The following is a 26,070-nucleotide window of genomic DNA, read 5'->3' on the forward strand; positions in this document are numbered from 1 at the left end:
GACTATGGGAAAAAAAATAAGACTGTATATCTGTATGTCTAAAGGGATAAGGATGAAGAACCTTTTAGGCCCCTCTAGAGCAAGGATATAACAGGGCTCATCATATTCAAAAGTATAAAATTACACTTTTTTTTTTAATGTAAGTTATTGTGGATTTCCATCACCTGCTCAAAATTTCAGGTCCCTGTGCTAGTAAAATTCTTGCATGGTAAAAGGAAGAAGTCCCCGACATTTGGAACATTTAAAATGGAGGTCTGAGGAGATAATGCAGTGGATCAGCAAGTGCATAAAATGACCTGCAAGGTCATAAGAATTCCAGTCATTGATTTTATGACTTTATTGGGTACTTTAAAAAGTCAAAGCCTGATTTATTACTATTTTAAAAAAAGACAAGACATTCAACCAACTTCTATACACCCACATATGCACTTATCCAATGTATTAGTCATGTAGCACTACCAAAACAGAATAAAAACACATTTAACAAATCCTGCAGAAAGTCAAAATATTAATTCCTTGCAGACACGTTAGTGAAAAAACCTTCTCTTGCATTCAGCTTAGGCTGTCAGGATCTCTTATGGACAACTACGACACAGATCTGCCAAATCAATAATTCACTATTTGACAATAAGTAATAAATACACAACGCAGACACACATTTGTCCTTTTCAAGATTCAGCTGAAATCTGTTTCCTTATATAAGTGCATGACCTGTTCAAGCAACCGTCCAAAATCTAGCAAATCTCTCTCTACTTCAGCATGCATCGATGCAGGACATCTTCATGTCCTGACTACTGCTTGGAAAAGAAAGAGCTGTCTGCATCCATGCATTTGACATGAAAACAGCAATTTGTTCCTGCTGTGCATGCCCGTGACATCTAGAAATGCCATCCCTAAAGCAGAGCCTTGTGGCAGAGCTTGCTGTACAGGCAGAACTGGAGAGCACAGGATTCTTAATGAAAACATTCATAAGGAAAATGTTCAGTAGCCTTCTCCTGTGCTCAGGAAGTGCTTTATTTTAGCATCTTTAACCTTAGATGATGTATATTAGCCTGGAGGGTGGTGGGTTAAACTAATAGTGAACTTTGCGTTTTGCTAACAGTTGCACTTACATTGTCTCCTTAAATATGCTTCTAAAAAGTGAGGCTGATGCTGAGAAAGAAGTTCATATTTAAGTAAATGCCTTGCTCCTCGCTGCTTAGAAATGTCAGAACTACCTTTTCAGGGCTAATGCAGGCAGAAAGGGATTTGCACTCCATAACACTTAGAAAACCTCCTGGATAGCAGCCCTGTTGATCAGTGCTTCCATTTCGTAGTCAAATGGAGGTCACTGCAGTAGATGTTTTTCAGAGGAAATGATTAGGATGGCGAAGGATGTAGGGAGGATTTGCAAGAGATGAAAACAAATGACACTGGCCTTGTAATAAAAATTCGGAGTGCAGCGGGGAGGGGAAGATGTATCATCATTAGCTCATTTACTGGTTGTGAACTACTGAGGGCTCACAGCCATGAATCTTCCCATGCCGCATGCACATTTGTAAGAAGGCAGCAATCTCTAGCACACATCCTTAAGATCAGGCTCAATGATCACATTAGTGATGTGCACTCAGACTAGAAAACATAAGAGTGGAGGTTTTCTAGGTGGTGCACTTCAGAGTCCAGGCACTTCAAACAGTGAGGGAACCAGGCTCAGAATCTGCAGAAAATGAATCATGGTGGAACTCCTCAGCTTACAGAGGTAAAGCCCACCCTCATCACTGTGTGCAATACCAGGACTAAGCTCACCAAAACAGCAGGCCCTGGGAAATTTAAACATTAAACTTCATCCACGACTGTGCAAAATTAGGCATATAGGAAACAAGGAGGCATTAGAATTTTCTGGATTACTACCTGTACAGAAACATGGCTGGGCTTGCAGCATAACAGAAAAAATAAGGGAATCTGACTTTCAGTGACATTTGTGCTGCTTTGTTGCATGGAGAAGAGCAGTTCAATAAGACTAATGGTGATAAAAGGAAGACAATACTCTGGGTATGTACAAGGTGAGACCTTTTCATGGGAAGCCACCACCCCATCTGCCACCCCTGCAAAGAAAAGCCAGCAGTCATTAGGAGAAGCAAGAAAGAAATCACTACAAGAGCCAATTCAAGGGTCTGGCAGTAATTCAACATGAAGATTTATTGGTCTTGTTTTGTGAATAGAGGCAGAAGATGTCCTCGTTCCACAGAACTGGTCCCCGCATACAAGTAAAGACTTAAGGATCCCGTAAATCAAAGAGAAGAAACAATCAGCAGCTGCAAAAGCAGGAGGAGATGACGTAGGGAAGAGCAGTCATCGTCAGTGAGGACATTTGCTTGTCAAGTGACATAAATTAAAGCACTAAACCATATAATCGTAGCATCATTTAGGTTGGAAAAGACCTCCAAGATCATCCAGTCCAAACACCAACCCATCCCCAGTAACCATGTCCTTCCATGTACGTGGTTCTTAACACCTCCATGGACAGTGACTGCACACCCTCCCTGGGCAGTCTGAGCCAGTGCCTCACCACTCTTTCAGAAAAGAAACGTCTCCTGACATCCCAACCTTCCCTAAAGCAATTTAAGGCCTAAACCACAGTGGTGGAAGGTTCTTAAATATTCAGCGATCCAAGCAAATCTCCCTTCCCAGAGGTATCTTCTCCCTGGGCCTCAGCTTTCTATCTATACAACAGAAGCAACTGCTCCATTTGGAGACTGAAACATTGAATTCCCAAAGGGCTGAGTTCAGAAAAGGGTAATGCTAACACCATTCCAAGACGTTCAGAGAGACACTGAAATCCCACTGGCTTCATTGGGTTCAAAGCACTTAGCCGAATCAGGCCCCAATCTGGTGGCAGGGACAGTAAGAGAGCCTGAGACAGATGGGCAGGTGGACAGGACGCATAGTGGGATACGTCTGAATTTGCCAGAGAAGGCTTTGGAAGGCAACAAGAGAATTAAAAGCGGGAGAAAGCTTTTTAGTTAATTGAAGATTAGGAAGTAGAAAGTGTAACACAGCTGAAGGTATGAGAGGTTCACAGCAGAAGGCAGGAGATTACTCAATATTCTTACACAATAAAATTAATTCCTTTTAATCTTTTTATACACATTGTAAACAAGATCTCTCTATCCTATGAAAATTACCTTCTAAAGGCTGGGTAAATACATTAACTAATCCTAAAATCCCAGAAATCCCAAGTTATTCACTTGTTTATTTATTTATTTGTAAGACAGAAGCCAAGTAGGGAAGAGCTCTGTAAACAGTTTTGACCTTCAGAGAGCTCAGCATTCTGTTTATTTATTCCAAAAATGAAATGCCACTAACGGGAGGTGGGAAAAATATATATATATCATTTAAATGGAAATGGCTACACCTCATTTTCAGTAACTAAGAGGATGATCTCTAAAATATTCGCAGTGTTACAGAAAACCCACAGAGCAGATAACGGGTACCAGCAGCCGCGAGTGAAGCAGAAGATAAAACTCTCACTTCTCTTTTTGCAGAACATTTTAAAGATGAGCTCAGAGCCGTGCAGCAGGACATGGCAAAGGAAGGAATCTTGACAACAGCTCTGAGCTGACTACCAAAATGACTTCATTGCTACCAACAATCATTTTTCCATTGGCAGATCATCTTAATTCTCGCTGTTACTGAGGCACAATCACAGATGAGTCCTGGGTTAAAGAGCAGTACCCACACAGCTGGATGCAGGTCCATGGGGGAGATCAGATGCACATTCTGGACACAGGAACCCAAACCATTCTTCAGGTCCAGCAATGTCACGGCCAAAGCCCAGGGTTGGGATGCAGAGCATGACCTGACCACATGCTGGCATGCATGCAACCACATCGCTTCCCAACCACCACCACAGTGCAGCCCTCCATACTGCCTCATCTTCCTCCACAGAATGTTCCTCCAGAGAGAAATATCAGTGAATAATAGGAATACATTTCCATTTCTCTTTTAGTGCAATCAAGCATTTGAAGGGAGAGCTGAAACATGGCCACGGTGTAGTAATGTGATTCTGCTCCGCCACATTGTACATCGAAAAGCAGAAAGAGAAATGAAGAGCCTCAAAGAAGTTTTATAGCTCTTTTTCCGAGTCTTATTAAGCCGAGAAAATAGTACATCAAGGTAGCCAATGTTAGATTTAAAAATATGGACAATATCATCACGCCAAAACTATATAACATAATACAAAGGACACGGTACATGTTCCGCTTTTGTCTAAACATGTAGACAAGTGTGTGTGTCTGTGTATAAAATGAGCAGGTATGTTGCTTAAGGCCCAAATAATTCCTGTTCCACCTTATCAGTGAGATCAGAGTCTCATCACACCCAGCAAAACACAAATCTAAGTGAAGACCAAAACAGATCCACAGAATCACAGAGTCCAACCATCCCCCCACCGCCAATGCTGCCCATTAAACCACGTCCCCAGGAAATGGTAGTTTATCTTGGAGCTGCTTCCTGAGAGCAGCTACCAGCCCACTACTTACCGTCCAGCTTTCATTCAAGACAGAAAGCATTTAAATAAAGGGCTAAACATGGACATGTTGATGTCTCCCAGGGTGAGCAGCTCTGAAGGCCAATTGCAGAACATCACCAGGCACAGATACTGCTGCTGACAAGGAGCGTGGTCTGGAATATTCAGAATCGAAGTTTCAAGACAAGAAAACTCGAGCTCAGCAGCTGCTGCCACAGTACAACAACTGGCAAGGCAGTCTTCCTTTCTTTTCTTCTATTTTTAGTTCTTCTGTGATACCGTACATATTGCTGCCATGACAACTAAACATTTTTTGCCCATCTGTATGGTGACACAGTAGATATATACATCTGTTCGTGAATCTTGCTTTTAAAAGACAGATAATGTTTTCCCAACTTTTGTACGGTTTTAAGGCTCTCTTTAGAAGGAGGCAGAATATTGCAGCTTCTCGAAAGCAGCGGCCCATAAATCACACCACACAGGCAGTGCATTGCCCAGGAGACACTCCAGCATCGCTTATCACCACCACAAATGAAAAACTCAAACCGGAGGCTGGTGACAAAGACCAGAGAACATATTCCCTCTCCTTGCTGCCTTTGCTTATCAGCCTTAGCAATGTAACCACCAAAGACATATTCACATGAAAAAAACACACAGGATGAATGATTAGGGAAAGGGAAAGCTATTTTACTGCAATGCAGTTTAATAACTCTTTAAAATATTTGTAAGGTTTTCCATTTCGAAGCTCCCACATCTTTAAAACACGGAATTCAATAAATAAATTAACTTCAGAGACATCAAGCAACATAACCAAGGCTGCAGCATCACTAATCTATGGGTTTGCCTTGTCCCAGGGCATTCCTATTAAATCAAACCTTCCCTTCCACATTACCAAGCCCTGCCTCTACTGCCAGGCCAAGTTGTGACACGAGGACATGGGATAAATTCCAACCACGATAAACAACATACTCCTGAAATCCTAAAAAAGATGCCCAGCCCTGTGCTCTAATTCCAAATGAGTGAAACACTTGGAAGAATGAAGAAATGACTCTGGATTAAAGCACTGCGACCTGAAGACAAAAGGATTTATTTATGGGGAATAATTCAACATTTAGATTTGCAAGCAGAGGAGATTCTCACATACACTGATATAAAGCACAGAGAAGAAAACTGCAACAAAACTTATATATATATATATACAACAGAGAAAGCCAAGTCTCACGTGTAAGAAAGAAGCAATCTGTAGCTCTGCCTGCAGGGCTCATAGTGCCCTGGTCCCCACTCTCTGTGCGAACAAAGTCAGTTATGAAAACCAAGCCAAAAAAAAAGGAGAAATATGAAGCATCCTTCCTTGAAAGAACTACTTTTAAGCCACATAACACAGAAAAGGTTTTGGCAAGCCCCTGAAACTATGCTAGATTCATTCTTTCAGCACATTCTGAAGCCGAAACATTCCATGCTGCAGGCACTGCTGAAGTGCTCCCCTTTCATGCTTCCTCGCATCACCTGGCCTGAAGCCCAGCCATGGGAATGAGTTGCTCAGGTTAATTCCTGTCACCTCTCTGGTGAGCCTTGTGCTGTATTTAAAACAAGGACACCAAGGGTTTCTCACTGACATGGCAATCACTCCAAAAATAAAGCACTGAAGGTTAGCTGGTAGCTGCCAAAACTATTCATGAAAGTAAATCAGGAGAGAAGTGGAGCTCCCAGTGTGCCATTGCTTTTCCACGTGGCACTGCTCATATTGCCCACCTAAACCAAAGCACGGGGCAGAGGCAGTTCATTTTGGGGTGTTCATCTGCAGCTCCATAGAATCACAGAATCAACCATAGAGTCATTTAGGTTCGAAAAGACCTCCAAGATCCTCTAGTCCAACCATCAACCTACCCCCACCATGCCCACACACCATGACCCTCAGTGCCACATCTCCACATCTCTTGAACACCTCCAGGGCTGGTGACTCCACCACCACCCCGGGCAGCCTGTAGCACTGCCTCGCCACTCTCTTGGAAAAGAAATTTCTCCCAGTACTCCACCTGAACCTTCCTTAGCAGAACTTAAGGCCACTTCCTCTCATTCTGTGGCTGTTATCTGCAAAAGGAGGCTGACCCCCACCTCACCACAACCTCCTTTCAGGCAGTAGTAGATAACGATAAGGTCTCCCCCTAGACTCCTCTTCTCCAGACTGAACAACCCCAGTTCAGACTTGTGCTCCAGACCTTTCACAGCTTCGTTGCCCTGGGCTGGTGTCCAGTGCCTGGTGTCCAGCTACACAGGTTTCCTTGTCCCCCTCCATCTGGAGACAGAATTCATCATGAACCTTCGCCTTCTGCCTAGCGGTGAAGCCAGATCTTGATCATTCATCTACCACACCACAGAAAGTACGACCTCTCAGTAACAGAAGCAGCAACAGAAGCACGGCAGCCACAGCAGGCAGGGAACAACAGCGAGGATTCATCTCACTTGATACTGAAATTAATCTTCCATTTTGTTTTCAGTGTGCATTGAATCGAGCCGTGTTTTGGAGTATCATTCAAGCCCAGAAGGCTGAATTGGGCAGCCTGACTGTGGGGCTGTTGACTATGCCCAGTGCAGTCAATGTAGCATTTCTAGTTAATTATTTGGAATAAATGTACTAGCTTAAGTAGGTCGCTGAGATGCTACAGTTTTCCTTGGAGATTAGAATGGGAAATATGTGAATCCTGAAGGGGCTTCTCGTTTAACACCCTTCAACTTCAAATAGCAAGTGACTGTATTTATACAATGCACTTTGCTGTGTGTTTCCATCAAAATCACTTGTAGCATTTTAAAGCCATTAATCATGTGAGCATCATAACTAGCACAAAAATGCCTCTGACAACATGATGGTCATTAGACTTATTGCACAGACAGGTAAAGTGAGGCATGAAAAGGTTAGCCGTGCCGCCAGAGGGATTTTGTATCTTCTGTGACATACAGTAAGCAGCTTTATCCATCTGATAGCTGCTCTTACTTGTGATATCAGCTCCAGGCTCAGGGCCCAGACCATAACTACAATGGAGCAAATAGCCACCCTAATCAGCTCACATACCAAATCCCATCTTAGCACACATTCTGCTAGCTCATTCACTACTGCTACTTCCATACCAAAGTCTGGACAAGGCAGCAGCTCTGATCATGTATTATTTCCATGCTATTCCTCCAACCTGCTTAAACTCACTGCTCTTTATCTGAAAAACTTTCCTTTGAACAACATCTACAGAATACATTATAAATTTCCTACATGGACAAAATGTGATTTTCTGTATTTATCTCGGTATGAATTTCAATGGTGAGAATTATTGCCCTGTAGCTACTTGCATGGATGCGCTCAAACCCACAGGGTCTCAGTCATGTTAATCCAGCAAAAGACCACACAGCCATCAAAAGGGCAACCCAACCCTGAGCTTTGTAGTTGAGCTTCGTACATGCCAGGTTACAGGGAGTTGCGAATCACAGCCTCACTTTACTGCAAAAATGGGATTCTTCAACTACAATAATGTTAACTATTAAAAAGACGCTTTTTCTGCTTAGATGTGTCCTTCAGGAACCACAGTGGAGAAGATGGCACCTTCCAGGAGTTGAACTCAATGATCCTTCTGAAGCCCTTCCAACTCAGGACATTCTGTGACTCTACGATTCCCGAATCCAGCTGAGGGATCTGAAAGGGAATCATGGCTCCCTTGTCAGGGGTTTCCATTCCCTCAGGGGACTCTCCAGGAAAGCATGAACCTTCTCAGCAGAGTGGACTGGATGACACCTGGCAGAGCACAGCAGCACAGTTCCCCCCTCCCTGCAACCACCCAGTTAATTCTGGCCTCACTCAGTGTCTAGATAGAGCTTCTAACCAGTGTCAGAGTGGTTTTAATTTGTGGGTATGGACAAAGAGAAGCAGATTTTCTGAGAATTAGATGGATTTTATCTTTGCCAGTGACAGATTAATGTTCATTATGAAAGATTAAGCAATTAAAGGAAATCCCCATGAAATAGCTGTGCTATTAACAATATAGCAGTTCAGCACTTAGCCTTTCATGAATGGCTACAGCCCATGACCTCCATCAGCAGAATGTGTTTTTTCTTTTTTACTTCAGAATCAACAAATTCAAACGTTATAGAATCAGAGAATCATTTGAGTTGGAAGGGACCCTTAAAGGCCATCTAGTCCAACCCCCTTGCGATGAACAGGGACACCTGGTTGCTCAGAGCCCCATCTAGCCTGATTCTGAATGTCTCCAGGTACGGGCACCCACGACCTCTCTGGACAGTCTATTCCAGTGCTTCAATAAACGCTTCATTACAGCTTGCAATTCAGATATTGCCTTCCATGTTTAGTGAGAAGCATCACTGCTTTTTGACAATTAATTGATGGTGAAGGGCAAACTCTAGTGTCAGCAGTCCTAAACTCATTAGGCCTCATTAATTAAACAGATTTTGTCATTTAACCCTTGGACAGCACAGCTCAATGCCAGTTCTCTTCCATCCCTATGAACAGTCCCAATCTTCTCTGTAATCATACAGTCATAAAATATACTGAGTTGGAAGGGCCCCATAAGGATCACTGAGTCCAACCTTAAGCCCAAACGTCCCTTTGGTTTCCCTCTTCCTCTCTGATCATTTTCCCTTCTCCAGAAGGATGCTCTGCACCTCAGGAGTTGCTTGCTGCCCATGCCGAGCCACACACTGCTCAAATGGTGGTCCCTTGATAAAGGCAAATGCACTGCAGATCTCATAAGCAAACTGCTGACCCAGCCATAGGTCTCACTCTGTGCTCTGAGCCTGGGGCTCCTGTCCCCATCCGACCACATCTGGTTGCTGCTGCTCGCAGCTATCAGTGCTTTCCCTCACAGCCAAACGTAGGGTTATGGTCCCAGAGGGAACAGCCTTAATCATGGACTTGGACTGCGATCTGTCATCACCTCAGAGTTACTGCCTAATGATAATTAAGCAAGGTTAAAAAACAAACACTAAGAGAGGCAATTAGAAGTAACAAAGTACAAATCAGTTTGTCCTTGCAGAGCATCTCAAGAAGAAACAAATAAATAAATAAATAAATCCACTCCTTTTAACACCAGCTCCAGCATCCTGTGTAGCATCAGATGGCTTCTCTTCTATGGCAAGACACAGTGGGAGTCAGAAAAACCCACCTCACTGTACATTATGGTAAAGTGCCACTCCGTAACAGAGATGCCCAAGGAACACCCCAAGTTCCTGCTATTGTAATGCATTTCTACACTGTCATCCCCAACCCCCATCAAACTATTAACTTATCTGCACCTCTCACACCCAATCGCTAAAATGGGAAACTACATAAACACTCCACATCAAAGAGCTTCCTTCATTAAAATGTGAAAAATAATTTGTGTACTTTAGATGAAAGGTATTTGGGGACTCTGAAGTATCCCGGCAAATTTAATTAAACCCCACAGTTGTTCTCTCGTAAAAAAATAAAGCTTTTGGGGGAAAAAAAAACGTTATTAAAAATTTAACTGATCGGTGGTGAGGGTTTGGTTTGTTCCCTTCTGCAAAATCTCACCTTATAAACTGAAGCAGTGGTGAGAAGCAAAACTGTTTTTAACAATCTGTGTGCAGAGTTACGTTTCCAGAACAGTAATGATCAGCACAACTTTCATATGAAACAAGAGGAAAAAAGCCCAAATGAATAGGGCACGTAAGTCATTTGGGGCTGCAATGGTCTGCAAATCAGAAACAAATCTGCTATGCATATTTTGATAAAACCGAACAAAAAAACACCCCACAGAAACCCAAACACTTTGATTGTGAAAAAAAGGACCAATCCAGCCCTCGCACTGTGGAAACAGATGGCTGTTTAAAACCACATACATTCAGATTACTCTCAGGCCAAGGTAAATACTTCTTAATAATTAGTCTTCTCATAAATTAGGGAAGGAAAGCTTAATTTTGTTCCTTACAGTCGCTAGGGTGATTATCTATCAGTGTTAATGGCCACATGCACGCAGACACCCACATTTTGCCTTGGATAGAATTTACATTTTTGGCTCTGAATGAAAAATCTCATTAATTCACCTCAATTTCCCACCAGCCGCCCATCGGGCTGCATCTGGCATTGCTGCCATGTGCTGCTGGTGCTGCAGGTTCCCCTCCCAAGCCCAGTGCACAGCTCTTTTTGCCCCTATTTGGCTTGGGCTGGTGACTGGGACTCCTCCACTGTCCACAAACCTGTGCTTCTCAATAAGATGATTTTCTGTATGGGAAGCTCATGTTGATAACCAAAATCTGCTATTTTCTCTGGAATAAGCACCCACCCAGCTCAATCTCTAGACACAAATATCTGTATCTCTTCAGCCCAGAGCTGAATGTAGAATCACAGAATGGTTTGGGTTTGAAGGGACCCTTAAGATCACGTACTTCCAACCCCTCTCCTACAGGTAGGGACACCTCCCCCTAGACCAAGTTGCCAATATGTCTCAAGTCTGTCATTTCAGAGAACTGTCAGTCATACCTGCAACATGAGAACATTTTGCTCACCTACAAGAAAACACCATCAAAGTAACTGAAAAGTGTTATCTACAAGAAGAAATCTTAGGGGCTGCATCTCACGGAACATGCAGCTGCCCACCCCACATCCCTGCCCTGTATTCAGCAGAACACCAGCAGCACGGATCGATCCTGCAGTGCTGCCCTCAGAGCAACCACAATAAAAGCAAAGGATGTGACAGTCTGCTCACTGCATGGGAACGGACTTAGCGCAGTTTTCATATGAGGCGTGCACAAAATGATCGGGTCAGTGTCAGTGGACAAGTCAAGTTTGGGAAACACAAAAACTCGTTAGTGTAAACGCCTAATGAAAACCAACTGCAATGAAAGCTCCCCACCCACATGCACAGAGTTTGGCTTTCTCTCACTTATTTCTTACTGGCAACACTTCAGTGCTAATAAGACACCATAAGTGTATAAAATGTAATAAAGATGTTTACGTTAAACAGCAGACTACAAATCAAAAGAATCTGCTCTGTGAGCTGTAGAAGCTCAGCTCTGCTCATCCGTTTTCAGGTAGGCCTGTATGTACAAACAAAGAGCTATCCAACAGAGGAAGGCCTGTTTTGCCTTATTGACAAAGACCGAACAAGTTCCAAGACTTGAACGCTGAAATTAACCAAACTCAGCCTTGAAACGTGATATAATTTTTTAATCAGTGAGAGCAATGAGAAATTGGAAGAGCTTTCCAAGCCAGTGCCCAGTTCACCACTACATGCAGTCCTTGGAGGGAAAACTACTTTGCACAGAGCACGCTTTAAGCCATCTTCCAGGGTAAATTCTTGACACTGTGTATGTGCTGAAGCAGGGGAAGAAATATACAGTCTTAGATTTCTTATCGATCCAGTGTTACTACTTCCCTGTGCCGCCAAACGGACCCCCCAAATTCCTGACCATCTCTGTCCAATTTTATTGCTTCCTAAAAAGCCGCACAACCTGCTGCATGGGCCAGATGGGAAGTGTGTCCTCAATATTATTGGTCACTGGGGAATCCTCTTTCTTGGACATGTTTCAGAAAAGGATTAGGCAGTGCTGTGAAGTGGTTCCATGTAATCTCAGACACTGCTTTAACATCCATTTTCCTCTTCCTCAGTACATCCCAGGAGGACTGGACTGCTTACACTGCCCTCAACACACACAAACATGCACTTTTGCATCAACAACATCACTTCTCACAACTACAGACTTCCACTCATGCCTTAGAAGACTTAGAATGGATTTTCCTCCCCCAAAGCTTGCCCTTTTTTTCTCAATTACCATGAATCACCCAATTGTGAAGGTAGATCAGGGTCAGAAGTGATGCCAGGATAAAGCTGGTGCTCAGATGCTCAGACTGAATGGTAGACACACAAAGGAAGTTTTCTGTCTAAGAGGAGAGTGGGTGGCTTGGTCCCATGTCTTCATGCAGGAACACCTGGGTGTAACTTAAAAGACTGTGATGCACAGGATAATGTAGGGGTCACTTTGGAGCCAAAAAGGCTAAGGGACAGAATAATAGAAAACAATGGTACAAAATAGTCTTGGAAACAAACCTCAAGAAGGATTAAGGAGGAAATAAAAGCTGTGTATTTCCTTATTAGCAAATAAATTGGTCTAGAGGGAGTGAACCTGCCTACAGCAGGGGGGCTGCAACTAGATGATCCTAAAGGTCCCTTCCAATCTAAACCATTCTATGGTTCTAAATTACTCAGAGACTGAGAAGTGTCCTATCATCAGGAGCATCCTTAATAATAAAGGAGTTTCTCCAAACACTTTCCAAAGAAGGAAAACCACGCAAATAACAGCTAACTATGAAAGCTGTACATCATGAGCTGTTTCATGGTGTAGAAAGCCAAGAGGGCTGAGCAGCTTGAATGGAACAATTCTGCATGGCTGGTCTCACTTAGGAAACTTTCAAAATATGTCAAAATGATATAAAGGACCCTTTAAAGTAAATATTTTTGTAAGCTGAGGCATTATTTTAGGGTTTCTATTGTTAAATAAAAGCTTAAACAAATTCACTCCAGTGTAACCAAGACTGGCCTTGTTCCTCTACCAATTTATAGCTACAAATGACAAGGAAATTATAAATACACAAATGCAGAATTTATAAAAAGAAATGAGAAAACCGACCTTGGTTCTCTACCGCAACTAATTTTAAAGAAAAAGAGAAGTGTTAACAATTACTGTCCTAAAGTTGGATATCGTAAGTGATGGAAAGATTGCCCCATTAAAAGCTGCCAGAGATAGCTCACAGAGTAACGATAACACATTACAGCAGACTCCAAAATAGCTGCTGCTAGGAATGCTTTACTCATGCCTGACACAGACAGAGGCCAACACATCAACTTTTGGCTTGAGTTGCAACCCAGCACTCTCCTTCCCATAGAGAACCATGAAGAAGAGCTGGCTCAGCACCAAACAGCACCAGCCCTAGGGGATAGCTGCAACCAATCTTGGGAGCATCCTCACCCTCCTTTCTCAAGCCAGCACAGAGCAGCACCCACTGACTCTCCTATTAGCCTGAAGTTACTCTAAAAACTGCTTTTAGAAGCCTCTGCTAATTAAATGGCTCAGAAACGCTTGCTCTCAGCAGTTAATTTTGCCTACATTCACCAGGAAAATGAACAACATCTGTAACACTAATACCCCAAAACTCCATGATGGCTTCAAGTCTATGAGTGAGTCTTCGCAGATTTAGTCACTGGCTCTTACATGCTTTGCTAAAATTAAACAACTCAGGGAAAAAGAAAGCGCATATCACAAACCATTTTCATTTTTACTTGATTCCGTTTCAAGGAAACACTGGTAATGGTCCCACATAAATATTTATCAGACCGCTCAGATTGTAATAAATGGAAGTATCCTTTAACTTGCACACACAATAACTGAAAACTGTTTTAGACGACAGCAACAATATGCAAGGAGTCTGAAGAAATACATTTATCCCCTTCTGCCAGACAGATGTAACAGAGCCGGCAGGTCTGTTTTACTGTAAACTATATAGTCTAGTGTTTCTTGTTTCCATTATTAGTCTTTTGAAGCCATGATTAGGGTTTTCCAACACCAACTGGCTTCTTTTCGGACTCTAGCAACAGTTTGTCAGGAATTTCAGTCACTCCTGAGGCACCTTAAGAGGTCTCAAAATACATCAGACTGCTGCTACACTTGGCAGTGTAAATCCACAGAATTCAAAATAATTTGAAATCCACCTCCATTTAACATCATCTTTAAGATTTCTGTGCTGTGAAAGACAGGCTTGGCTTACTCATTTGGATTTGTCAGGGCTGAAAGCACCTGAGGATAACAAGTTATCAGGGTCATCCTCCAGCTTCCCTTCTTATTAAAGGGGGCTGTGCAAGGGTGGAAATGACTGCTATCTAATGCCAACATTTCAAGTCTCAATAAAAATCTGGGGACTCAAACTCCTGAATAAACTTAGAAATTAGCACTACAAAGTTTCAAAAGTGTTGTTTAAAACCATGGTTATGGGCTCGGCTTTGCAATGCCATCAAATATCCCAGAAGTACATCTTTAACACCACTATTTTTTTTTTCTACACGTTAAATTTCAGTTCAATTCGAGATGTTACAGTGCTTTCCTGAGAAGCAGCAGAAGATGATGGCTTCAGTCTTCCTGCCCAAGCAATGGGGTTAGTCACCTGCATCCTGGGGTGCTGTCACACCAAGTCTGCCAAGACTACAGAAGGCTTAGCAGAAGATGCTGAGTTTGTCTCATCTCTCTGCTCCTCTAGAACTCAGCTCATTCCCTTTCTATTACTAGTACAACCACAAGTAAAGTAGGGGTAAATATAGAAACTCTTCTAGTGCCAGGCTGTTACATCAACTGTGCAAAGAGTAGAAACACATGCCAGACTAAAAAGTAGAGCTGGAGTACAAAATGCTGTTTAGCTGAACCACAAATCATGAAAAAAAATGAGAAGGAGGATGTCAGCATTTAGGCTAGAAGTGATCTCATATAACTCAACTGTTTGAGAAGTCAGGCAATCTCAGTAGTTGTCAAAGTCCCTGCTAAGAAATACTGTTGGCTTCCACCAAGGTAGGTGGTATCAAATGCCCATTCGTATTTCCTGGAGTCCCCATGAGATCCCATGACAGCAAAAATGTACCACTTCGCTGTGGTATCAGCACTGCAAATGTGTATGTATGAGAGCAGAGAAAATCCAGCCATTTTAGATGGCAGTAGAGGACTTCTGACAGAGACCACTTCTGAAAGACAAATTGTATCCATCAGAGCTATCATGAGGATGAAAGCTCAAAGCATGCTGCCATCCCAAAAAAACCTTAAACAGACCTTTTAACAGATAATCTAGAATGAATATAAGGATTTTTTACTTTTCTTACAATAAGGAGAGTAAAGCACTGGCACAGGTTGTCCAGAGACATGTTGAGTACCTGCCCCTGGAGACACTCAAGGGCTGGCTGGGGTTCTGAGCACCAGACCAAGCTGTAGATGTCCCTGTTCATTGCATGGGGGTTGGACCAGATGACCTTTAAAGGTCTCTTCTAACTTCAAGGATTCTGTAATTATGTGATCTCTGGTCATTTCACGTTACAGCATTCTGGAAATATGACACTCCTTGCTGATTCTATGATTTTATTATATTCATCCACATTCAACAGTAAGAATGAGATTTTGTTGTCTTTCTATAGATGGAAAAGAGGGTGAGATGCTCCCATCCAGAGAATTTTTAGAGCATGACTCAACCAATCTATTCCATATTTTTACTTTCAAATGCAATGAATTATATTTCTCAGTCAACTGTTTCTCTCTATTGACCATAAGGAAAGCCCATCTCTGTCTGCAGATGATCACATTTCATTATGTACATTACATCTCGAGTCCAAGAGAAAAGAGATGCAAAGAAAAGTGATTCTGAAAGGAAGACAGAAGGAAAAAAAGAATCCGAAAGTGGCGAGATCACAATGCACGCCTCTCAGTGTAGGTGTCTGAAATGGCAAGCTTGTGACATTTATCCAAGAGATGATGAATTGGCCGATGAAGACAGAAAATCAATGAGTTTGAACTGTACACCTAGGCTGGCAACAAACTGAATGCCTGCTGAGACAGGAAACAATAAAGAGCCTTCTAAAAAAAACAATAATAATAATAATAAAATAATAATAAAAATCCTTTCCTTTTTCTCCTCTTGTTTTGCTATGACTCGTGAGCTGTTTTGCAAATCCAAGAGTCATCTAGTCTGCTGGTTAAACTAGTAGCGTGTAAATGGGGTTGGAGTTGGAGGAGGTCAGGAACTGCTGCCTTCTACAGCTGGAGAGATTCTGTTGATTTAGAGATTTGTAATAGCTTCACCTCCTGGTAAGGGAAATTAAAATAAATACAGAGCAACAAAGTGGGAAGTTACTCATGAGGTTGTGCGACCAAACACATGTAAAACTTTGCTTATGAACTGAAGTATTTAACAGTAAATGCTGTAATGCAACATCAACAATCCTCAAATCTGGTACTCCACAACACAAGATGAAGAACTGTACCGACTGAAGCCCAGCATCACAGAGGACCTTATCCTATAAAACAGCAACAATATCAGTATTTGCACACATATCCTTTGCAGAAGGACCCATACTGACCTACATGGGCTAATCCCAAGCCTGCTCACTGTGAACCACAGGCTCAGACCCAAAAGTAGAACTGCCAGTAGAAGCAACGGCCCAGCAGCCAGGTCAAACTCAGCTGGATTTAAATGTAACTATATTTGGATTATATATATATGGACATATATATATATGGATATATATATATGGATTTAAATGTAACTATTCTGTATCCATCTAAAGAGGATCAAGAGCAAAGCCATCATGCCACAGAGCACACGGCAGCATGGCTTGGTGAGGATCCACCATGCAGTAAAGCTTGTTCGTCTTCAGGTTCCTCCATGGCCTCTCTGGGTATCAGTACACCCTGGGATATTGCAGAAGAATAAAAATAATGCACTCAAGCAGAATTCTCCTGAAAGAACAGACTTGCTTGGAGTCCAGCCTGCTCACATTTCAGGATGAATTTGGCCCAGTTTATCTCCTAATGATTATAATGGATACTGCAGTCTTCTTTTCATTAAGGCAGTAGCCAAAAACATTGATTTGTTGTACTTCACGGATCTGCTTACCTTCAAGAATTTCAGGAGAGATGGTGCATAAGCCAATGGAGTCGGTCAGTTTTAAAGTGACAAATTAACTGCACTGAGAGTAAATAAACAGCTATCTCTTTGCAAATTAATTCAATATGTGACTTGAGCTCTTTTCTACATCGAGGAAGCGGATTCATCACTCAGCAGCACTTAAGTTGCCACCAGTTTAAGAGCAGAGCATGAATGTTTTGTCCTGTTTGACACGGCAGGTTGAACTCTGCGCTCAAGTTACAAGAGCGTGACTTGGAGTAGCTCCTGAATCCCCAAATCCTGCTCCCACACAGCCTGAGCTAGAGTCATGCATACAAGTGCTCTTTGAGTTGCTTTCAAGATGGCTTGAGATATATTGAACAACTGGAGAAAAACAGATACAAAAAGGATCCAAAAGGGAACTGTGAACTACTGTGGTATGGAATAGCTTCTGGAATGGCTAAGACGGCATAGCTGATGGGGTTGGCTCTCTTTCATGAAAACACGAAGGATTTTCAACTTAGAAAGCTCTTCTTTCTTGTGATGGCTTTTTGTATTTTTGTTGTTATTGTTTTTTTATTTTCACAAAACAGATTTCTACCTGAAGGGAGGTTGTGGCGAGGTGGGGGTCGGCCTCTTCTCCCAGGTAGCATGTGATAGGATCAGAGTGAAATGCCTCAAGTTGTGACATGGGAGATTCAGGTTGGATGTTAGGAAGAATTTCTTCTCCAAAAGAGAAGTCAGGCACTGGAACAGGCTGCCCAGGCAGGTGATGGAGTCACCGATGCTAGAGATGTTCAAGAAATGTTTTAGACGGTGTACTGAGGGACGTGGTTTAGTGGGAAGTATTGGTGACAGGTGGAGAGATTGCACTAGATGACCTTGGAAGTCTTTTCCAACCTATGATTCTACGATATCAATTCTAGGAACAAACTAACCCCATTTCTGTCATCTCAACACATAATGCATGACTTAGTGAACAGGGGCCCTAACTCAGTTCTGGGTATTGCCTTGCTAATAAATTAACTCCGGTTAATTTATTAATGACCAATACATGCTAACTTATCCTTCTGGAAGCCTATTTTCTAACAGTCCCTTTCAGTTCAAAAAATGTTGAATCCCAGGATTTTCAGAACAAAGCTAGAGCATTTAGACCAATATCCTATTGATGAACTTCGTGATGCTCAATAGCATAGGCCAACATTTTCAAATGAAGGGGTTTAAGACTGAAAGTCATGTTCAACTGCATAAATAACGTCGCCTACTCATGTTCAACTTTTATTAACACCTTCGCATATGTGAGTTCTTAAAATTTCTGGTAATTAGACAAGGTGTCCTCTTGACTTTCAACATTTGACTTCAATGTTTCTGGACAGGAGGCTCTGACTATCATCTGAGCACAGTTGCAGCACAGAGGCTACAGCACAAATAGAATAAAAACATTTTTCACTGCTTATGTTCAGACAAGATCCACAGCATTTGTAATGTCATCTGTTTTTCATAACGCTCAGTTTAGAAAGTTGTCATTTGATTAAACAGTTTGAATTTGTCAAAACATACATGTGAATCTTATGCTTTAATACCACATTCACAATTAAAAGCTTCAGCCAAAAAAAAAGACATACTAAGTCTGCTTAAACCACAGTAAGCCCACAGACTCAACACATTTAATGCAATTTTTGAAACTGCTGACTAAAATTTTCTAATATTACTTCTTCTAGTAGCACAGCTGCACCATTGCTCTCAACAGCTATCAAACATTTAAACAGACAGCTTGTTAGCTGTGTTTTACTGCATGGTCTTTTATACTTTGTGATTTCTACATTTTCCAACCGGATATGGTAGTAGTGAAGTTTAATATCTTAGGAATCTTCACTCTGTCAATGCAATTGCCACCAAGGAAAAGCTACCATAGGCTGAGCATATCTTTCCCTGTATTTCTGCCTTTACACAAGCATGCCTACACTGACAAAGACCACGTGCTACAATACAGTACATGATGCAGAATGGCATCTCATCCCAGACTGTCGAGTCTCATAACAAATTGCTCTCACCAACAAGAAGTCAATGAAGCAAGTCTTATGTCTTGCCTCTTCCTTCCTTCCATTGTATTTAACACTACATTCAAAGTTCATGAGCGTTGTGACTCTGTTGAGGTGGCCTGAGCACCTTAGAATGATCAGCAGGTAATAATGTGATGCAAAAAAGACTTTACGAAACTATCACTGCTTCTTAAATGGAGTCATCATACAGCTACTGAAAAGCAATGTCTGTTATTTCACACCCGCAGAATGATGAATGTAAGCAGATAATTAAATCATGTCATTGCCGTGCCTGGAATATTCTTATTTATAACTTTATCTTTCCTGTTAAGAAGACACCAGTTTCTTGTTCTGGGTAGAAAATAATTATGGCTAAGCTCTCCTTTTGCAAAAATCTCTTTGAAAGGAAAATGATATTAGAAACAAAACTCACCGGTCTCTTCATCTATGCTGAATCTCCCAAGTCCACTGCCATCCCTGATGGAATACTGGATCTCCCCATCCCTTCCAGAGTCCTCATCTCGAGCAACAACTTGCAAAACACTTGTACCAATGCGGGAGTTTTCCTTTACAGATCCAATGACAGCAAAGTCAGGAAAATAGGGAGTATAGAGATTTTCATTAACATCCACCACTTCCACTTCCACAAAAGAAACAGAAGAGAGAGAAACTGGGCGTCCCTTGTCCTTGGCACGCACAGTCAGGTTGTAGAACTGCTGCTTTTCATAATCCAGCTCTTTGCTCAAGCGGATAGCACCACTGGCTTTGTCTATCTCAAAACGCCCGTTGTAATCATTCACCAGTGAGTATCGGACCTGACCTCCCAAGCCAAGATCTGGATCGTGGGTTTCCAACCAAGCTATGACAGTGCCAACTGGCAGGTCCTCAAGCACCTTCACGTTGTAACTGGATGGGATGAAGGCTGGAGAACAATCATTGACATCATCCAAAAACACCTTCAGAGGCACAACTGAAAACTGCTGATGGCCACTCTCTGCTTTATCCCTAGCCTCAATTTTTAGGGTGTAGTTTGCTTTTGTTTCCCGATCTAGCTGATCAGCCACATACACCACTCCTGTGGAACTGTTGATGGCAAACTGCTGGGTGTCTGTCAGAACTGAGTAAGTCACTTCCCCATTGGACCCAAGGTCTTTGTCTCTGGCTTCTACTTGTATAATCTCTGTACCAAGACTTGTACTTTCTAAAATGTTAACTGAGTAACTGTCCTGTAAAAAAATAGGCTTGTTATCATTTGCATCCCCTACAGTGACAGTCAACAGTCTCCACGCAGATTTCTGTGGGTTACCTAAATCATAAACTGTAATATTAAGGATATAGAGATCTGTTTTTTCACGGTCCAAGGGCATAAGAACTTTTAGTACCCCTGTCTCTATGTCAATGTTGAAACAACTATCTGCATTACCATCAGAAATTGTATAAACTACCTTTCCATTAAAGCCTGAATCTGCATCATAGGCTTTTATCCTCAAGATGGTGGCACCAACTGGCAGATCCTCTGAAACCATCACATCAGTTGGGAAGGTTTTGTCAAAATGTGGTGCCTGCCTGTTCACTGAATAATAATCCAGAAAACCATCTTCCAAATTCAACTTCACATTTGCTTTTGCCTTTTTGAGCAATTTTTCTGCTAGCCTCTGTGCAACTCTTGTCTCTCTACAGCTAAATGTCTTTGATGATACTTTCCCATGAACTACTGAAATATTAACAAACATAGCATCAGCAAAGTTCTCTCCATCAGTGGCTGTTATCTTAAGGCCAAAGTTGCTGTTCTTTATACCAGAATTAATTAGAGATTTTTTAAGTTGCAGGACACCAGAATCAGGGTTTAAATAAAAAATGCCAAGCTCATTTCCAGAGATTATTTTGTACTTTACAAGCTCTAATTCATCTATGTCTATAGCAGAAACAGCAGTAATGTGACCACCAACAGGAAAGTCAGATGAAATCACTCCCTGGCACGCCACCTTTTCAAACAGGGGTTTGTTATCATTGACGTTGCCTATGTATATGGTAACATTCACCTCGCTTTCATGTCGGTAGGGAGAACCCCAGTCAGAAGCCCTCACAATGAACCTGTAGCTTTCTGGTGAGGACTCAAAATCCAGTTCTTCAGATGTGCTGATGACACCTGTAAATTGATTTATTATAAATGGTAGCGAGTTCAGACTGGCAATGCTGTATGTTATGTATCCATTTTCTCCCCTGTCTTTATCAACTGCTGAAACTGCCAAAACGCTAAACCCCACAGGGACACTTTCATTGACAAATGAGCTGTACGAAGACTGCTGGAATTCCGGAGTGTGATCATTGGCATCTTCTAACCTGATGGTAACCTGTACTTTTAAATCATCACCTTTGTTGGTATACACTTCTAACTCATAGAGGTCCTTCTCGGCGATTTTTAAAGAACGAGCAGTAGTAATGAGGCCTGTGATGGGATTGATCTTAAAATTCTCAGCACCCTCACTAGGAGATATTCTGTATTCCACACCCAGGGGCTCAGGCACCAGCTTAACGACTGCAACCACCACACCTGGAGGTGAAAATTCACTGATCGAAACATCATATGCTTCCTTTTCAAACTTCAAGGGGATGCTTTCTTTCTTGGGACTAGCAATGTGGACCAGTTTGACTGCAGAAAATTTCTGAGGAGATCCTTTGTCTTTTGCTTGGAGAGTCAGGTTGTAACCATAGGGGAAGCTGTCCCAGTCAATAGGCTTTCTTTCTTTGATTTTGTATTCATTCATCCACTTGCCTTCTTTAATCAGAAAGAACTGCTCTAGCGGATCTCCAGCCACAATAGAAACAGATTCAATTTCTCCATTGGCTCCTTCATCTAGGTCATCAATGTTAATGATTGCGTAGGTAGGCTCCTTGTCTGATGGGAAGGGAATATGTGTTACTACACTTATTGTTGGAGCGTGTTCATTTATACGTTCAATGTGAACATAAAGCTTAGCCGTACTGCTTACACCGTTATTTCCATAGAGCTTCATCCCACGGTCCACAGCCAAAATCTCAAGATCATACCTGTTTTTTTCATCGTAGTTTAACCGGCCACTTAAGGAGATAACACCACTCGTAGGATGTACTGAGAAGAGATCAACTTTGCTTTTGAAATAATAATAAAACTCGCCATTGGACCCAATATCCGCATCTGTTGCAGTCACCTGTGCAATACTAGTCCTTAGTGGAGTGCTTTCTGCTATTGTGACAGAGTATGTAGTTGGTGAAAACAAAGGTCTTAAGTCATTCATATCCAAAACCTGGATGTTCACTTTTGTCCACGCTTCCAAGTCCTCTCCTCTGACAGATCCTTTCACTATCAATAAATAGTTGTCCTGGATTTCTCTGTTTAATATAGCAGAATTCCCGCCTTTAGTCCTTATTCTCAGGAAGCAAAAGTCAGCAATGACAACTTCCTCTGCTTTAAAAAAGCCCTCATCATCGCCAGACACTATCCTGTACTTGATATCCCAAGAAAGGTCAGACAAGGTAATGCCCATTCTCGTTTGACTGTTGACGTAGGTCCTGGCTGCTGAATTCTCATACACAGTTGCATTGTAAGTGGAATGAGTGAAGTGAAAGCCAAGTGGGGCAGCTCCATGTGCTACCTGGAAGAGGGAGGCCAGGAGCTCGGCAAGCAGAAGGGCAAGACAAGGTGGAGGGGGCCGTGTGCCTGACCAGTGGCCCATGTTCACCTCCATCACATCATCCTTTCACCCTGCAACAGACAGAGAAAAAGGAAGGTGAGTGATTGAGAGGCAAAAACTGTATTGAAAAAAACTAGTTGCCACATATTTAATGAAACAAAAAGGGAGAACACTGTACGCTCACAAAAGAAACATTTTTTGCATTATATTTTTTCTCTATGTATATGCATATGTATGCATGCACACATACATACAAATATACATATGCATATGTACACACTTCTTTAAGATAAAAAATCCCTACGGGATCCAAGCATATCTGTATGTACATGTAGACAGCCACAATGGAAAAAGAATAAAATCAGAGACGCATTTCAGTAAGTTCATATAAGATGATGAATCACATTCTGAAATTACTGTTTATATTTACCAGCAGCTTCAATTAAATCTAAACTTGATTGCTTTTATAGCATATTGGAAGACTCCTTTTTAGGCCCAAACTTTGGAAAGGAGTCTCATTATCTGTGTAGCACCGCGATAGCCAAGGCTATCAGGTTTTATACAGGCAGTTAAGGATCACATAATGAAATCTGAGAAATCAAGAAAAAGTAGGACATAAAAATAAGAGCCAACCATTACTGGCATCTACAGAATTAACAAAAATCAAAAGAAAGGAAGAAATATGGTTATTTAAATGTAATTGCATGCACATATGCATACATGTACCCACATACTGAGAACAGACAAAACACAATCAAGAAAATGTAACTGCTCAACAGAGCAGGTCAGTAAATGACGCAGCTAGACAGCACATCACACTTACTTAGATCCACTCTTGCTCATGTACTACAAGGTATCTGTCATTACCATCACTACTATGCACCCAGTACATGTGGTAACATGCAGAAAATGAAGAAAGAGCAGAACAGTTTTCAGCTGGTGAACGCTGAACATGCTCCATAAATGCTCCATTAGTTACTTACTCCAATATATTTATGCCTCATCCCAACCTAGGAAAAATGCTGTCCAATGCACTGCCTGTCCTGCTGCAAACTGAGCCTGAAGACACCCTTGCTCTGAGTGAATTCCTGCCTGCACCTATTTCACTCTGTAAGCTCCAGGCAGAAATTGGCCACAAATCAGGCGTGGTTTCGCTGTCAGCAGCCTGTCTTAATCCACACATGGTCCCATTTCACCACCACCTCAAAGCATCAAGAGCCCTTCCACTGGTTTCAAAAGGTGGATCATAAGCCGAAGTACAGCACTGCAGTCAATAAGCAGACATTTGAGGAAGATCTGGAGACCTTCATACAACCCAGCTGCACATTAGTCCCAGTGCCTCACTTGGGGTATCTATATTTCCAGGCTATACAGAGATGGGGAAGCAGAGACTGGTGGCGATTGCTGGAGGATGCTGAGGAAGCTCTGAGTGAGGCTCCTGCTGATGGCTTTCCATGGAAGGGAAGGGAAAGGAGCCTAAAGAAACCTGTCAGATGCTTAAAGTGAGGCAGTGTGAATAAACTCCTTTGTTACAAAGTACCTTCACTCATAAAGATCACAGAAATCAACTGCAAAAGGCAATTATTAAAAGACCCACCGCACACATGCGTGGTTCTCATAAAAGCTGCTTGAAAATGCAGTTTTCTCCAAGCTAGAATATAGAGTGGAACAGGATAGGAAAAGCTGTCGATAATGACAGGAGTTAATTTAAATTTCCAACATGATTTCAGCATCCCCTAGGAGATTAATAAATTGCAGGCAAGTTTTGGAATAAGAATTCTTGTTAGTTATCACTTCCAATATAACTGAATGACTATTGCGTTTTTAAGTACTAATGACAATCAATTTATTGCACTGATGTTATAACGTTCACGCAAAAAACACTTAACTTCCTGATCCCACAGTCTGCATCCCATTGCTTCAGCACATTAATCAGTTTGATAGCTTTCCCAAATGTTTGTCAAGGCACACATCTATCAACACAATTTGCACATGCAGCTCCCCCTGCCCTTCTCTCCTTTTTATTTTCTATTTTAACAACCACAAATAAAGAGCTCTTCATCAAGAAAATAAACATCTAAGATTCTGTCGCCTCCTGGACTTGCATTCCCAGCTAACAAGGCAAAACCCAAGTGGCACTTCCCTTTCTGAATATACCCAGAGAATAATTGACTGCAACTCAGGAGTTCCTCAGAAAGAGATCAGTGTATCAAAAGGTATGGTATTCCATCTGTGTCTCATTCGGTGGTGTAGTTCCTCTGTCCACGGCTCAGTCCAAGTTGGCTTCTTTTTTTCTCTCACTGACATCAACATCAGGTTTCCAGATTCTTTGTAATCAGAAATCATCTTTCCTAAGAAATCTATTGCTCCAAGAAAAATACTACAAGCAAAAGAAAACCATCACAAATAACTCTACTCTGCAGTGGCAGACAGGCACCAGAATAGACATTTACAACGCTACGCACTATGAAAAAGCTGTGCCTATTCCAGGCAATGCAGTGGGACAACCTTGTGCTCATTGCATTTATCTATTTCTTTTTAGAGAAAGCCAGGGCCAAAACCTAATCTCAAATGCACAACTGTAAATCCACTTAAGTCAGCAGTCTGCAAGGCTTTAGTGGTTCAGTATAATCAAATATCCAGAAGCAACAGGTTCCATGTAGAAACAACATATGATACACACAGACCTATATTTATGTGCATGCGTGTGTGTGTTTGTGAATGTGTTTCAGTTCTGTACACATGCAGGCAGAAGCAGTCTGTATATTTTTAGGCATAGTTTTAGGGTTGGCGCTGGAAGAATTGGACTTTCCCATCAGGCAGCACTTTTAGAGTCTTATTTTCCTTCCAATGCGGTGTGCAGTGCTGTAACAAGCTCCTCACTGAAGTTATTCATCTATCCATACATTTACATGGTCATCATTATGATATTATTTGAAAGTCCCAACAGACAAGCCATTAAACTTCCACTTGGGCTACTCAAGAATGTTTTATTCATTTAGTGAATTCCTTTCTTCTGGGGTATTTGTTTTTAAGAGCTCGTAATACATACATACTTAACGCACAGGAAATGTAATGCGATAGGTTACAGAAACAAAGTACAAAGAGACCCACCGTAAATTAAGAGGCATTGCTTTCAAGGCACCTCTTGTCAAAAAGTGTTATGGCTTAGAGCAAAGAGAAAGACTGCGATTA

At 41.8% G+C, this 26,070-nt stretch overlaps 1 protein-coding gene across 10 annotated transcripts in view; it reads right to left on the minus strand.

Moving 5' to 3' along the window:
- FAT3 (FAT atypical cadherin 3) overlaps positions 1 to 26,070 on the minus strand; it is a 399,084-nt gene that overhangs the window by 291,389 nt on the left and 81,625 nt on the right. For all 10 annotated transcript variants that reach the window (XM_072326829.1, XM_072326826.1, XM_072326828.1 and 7 more), the window contains one exon: positions 19,635 to 22,946. In XM_072326829.1, the coding sequence (XP_072182930.1) occupies positions 19,635 to 22,929 (3,295 nt within the window). In that variant the 5' untranslated portion in view covers positions 22,930 to 22,946. The remainder of the gene's footprint in view (positions 1 to 19,634; positions 22,947 to 26,070) is intronic.

This window comes from Excalfactoria chinensis, chromosome 1 (genome assembly GCF_039878825.1).
Source record: "Excalfactoria chinensis isolate bCotChi1 chromosome 1, bCotChi1.hap2, whole genome shotgun sequence".
Taxonomy (NCBI): domain Eukaryota; kingdom Metazoa; phylum Chordata; class Aves; order Galliformes; family Phasianidae; genus Excalfactoria; species Excalfactoria chinensis.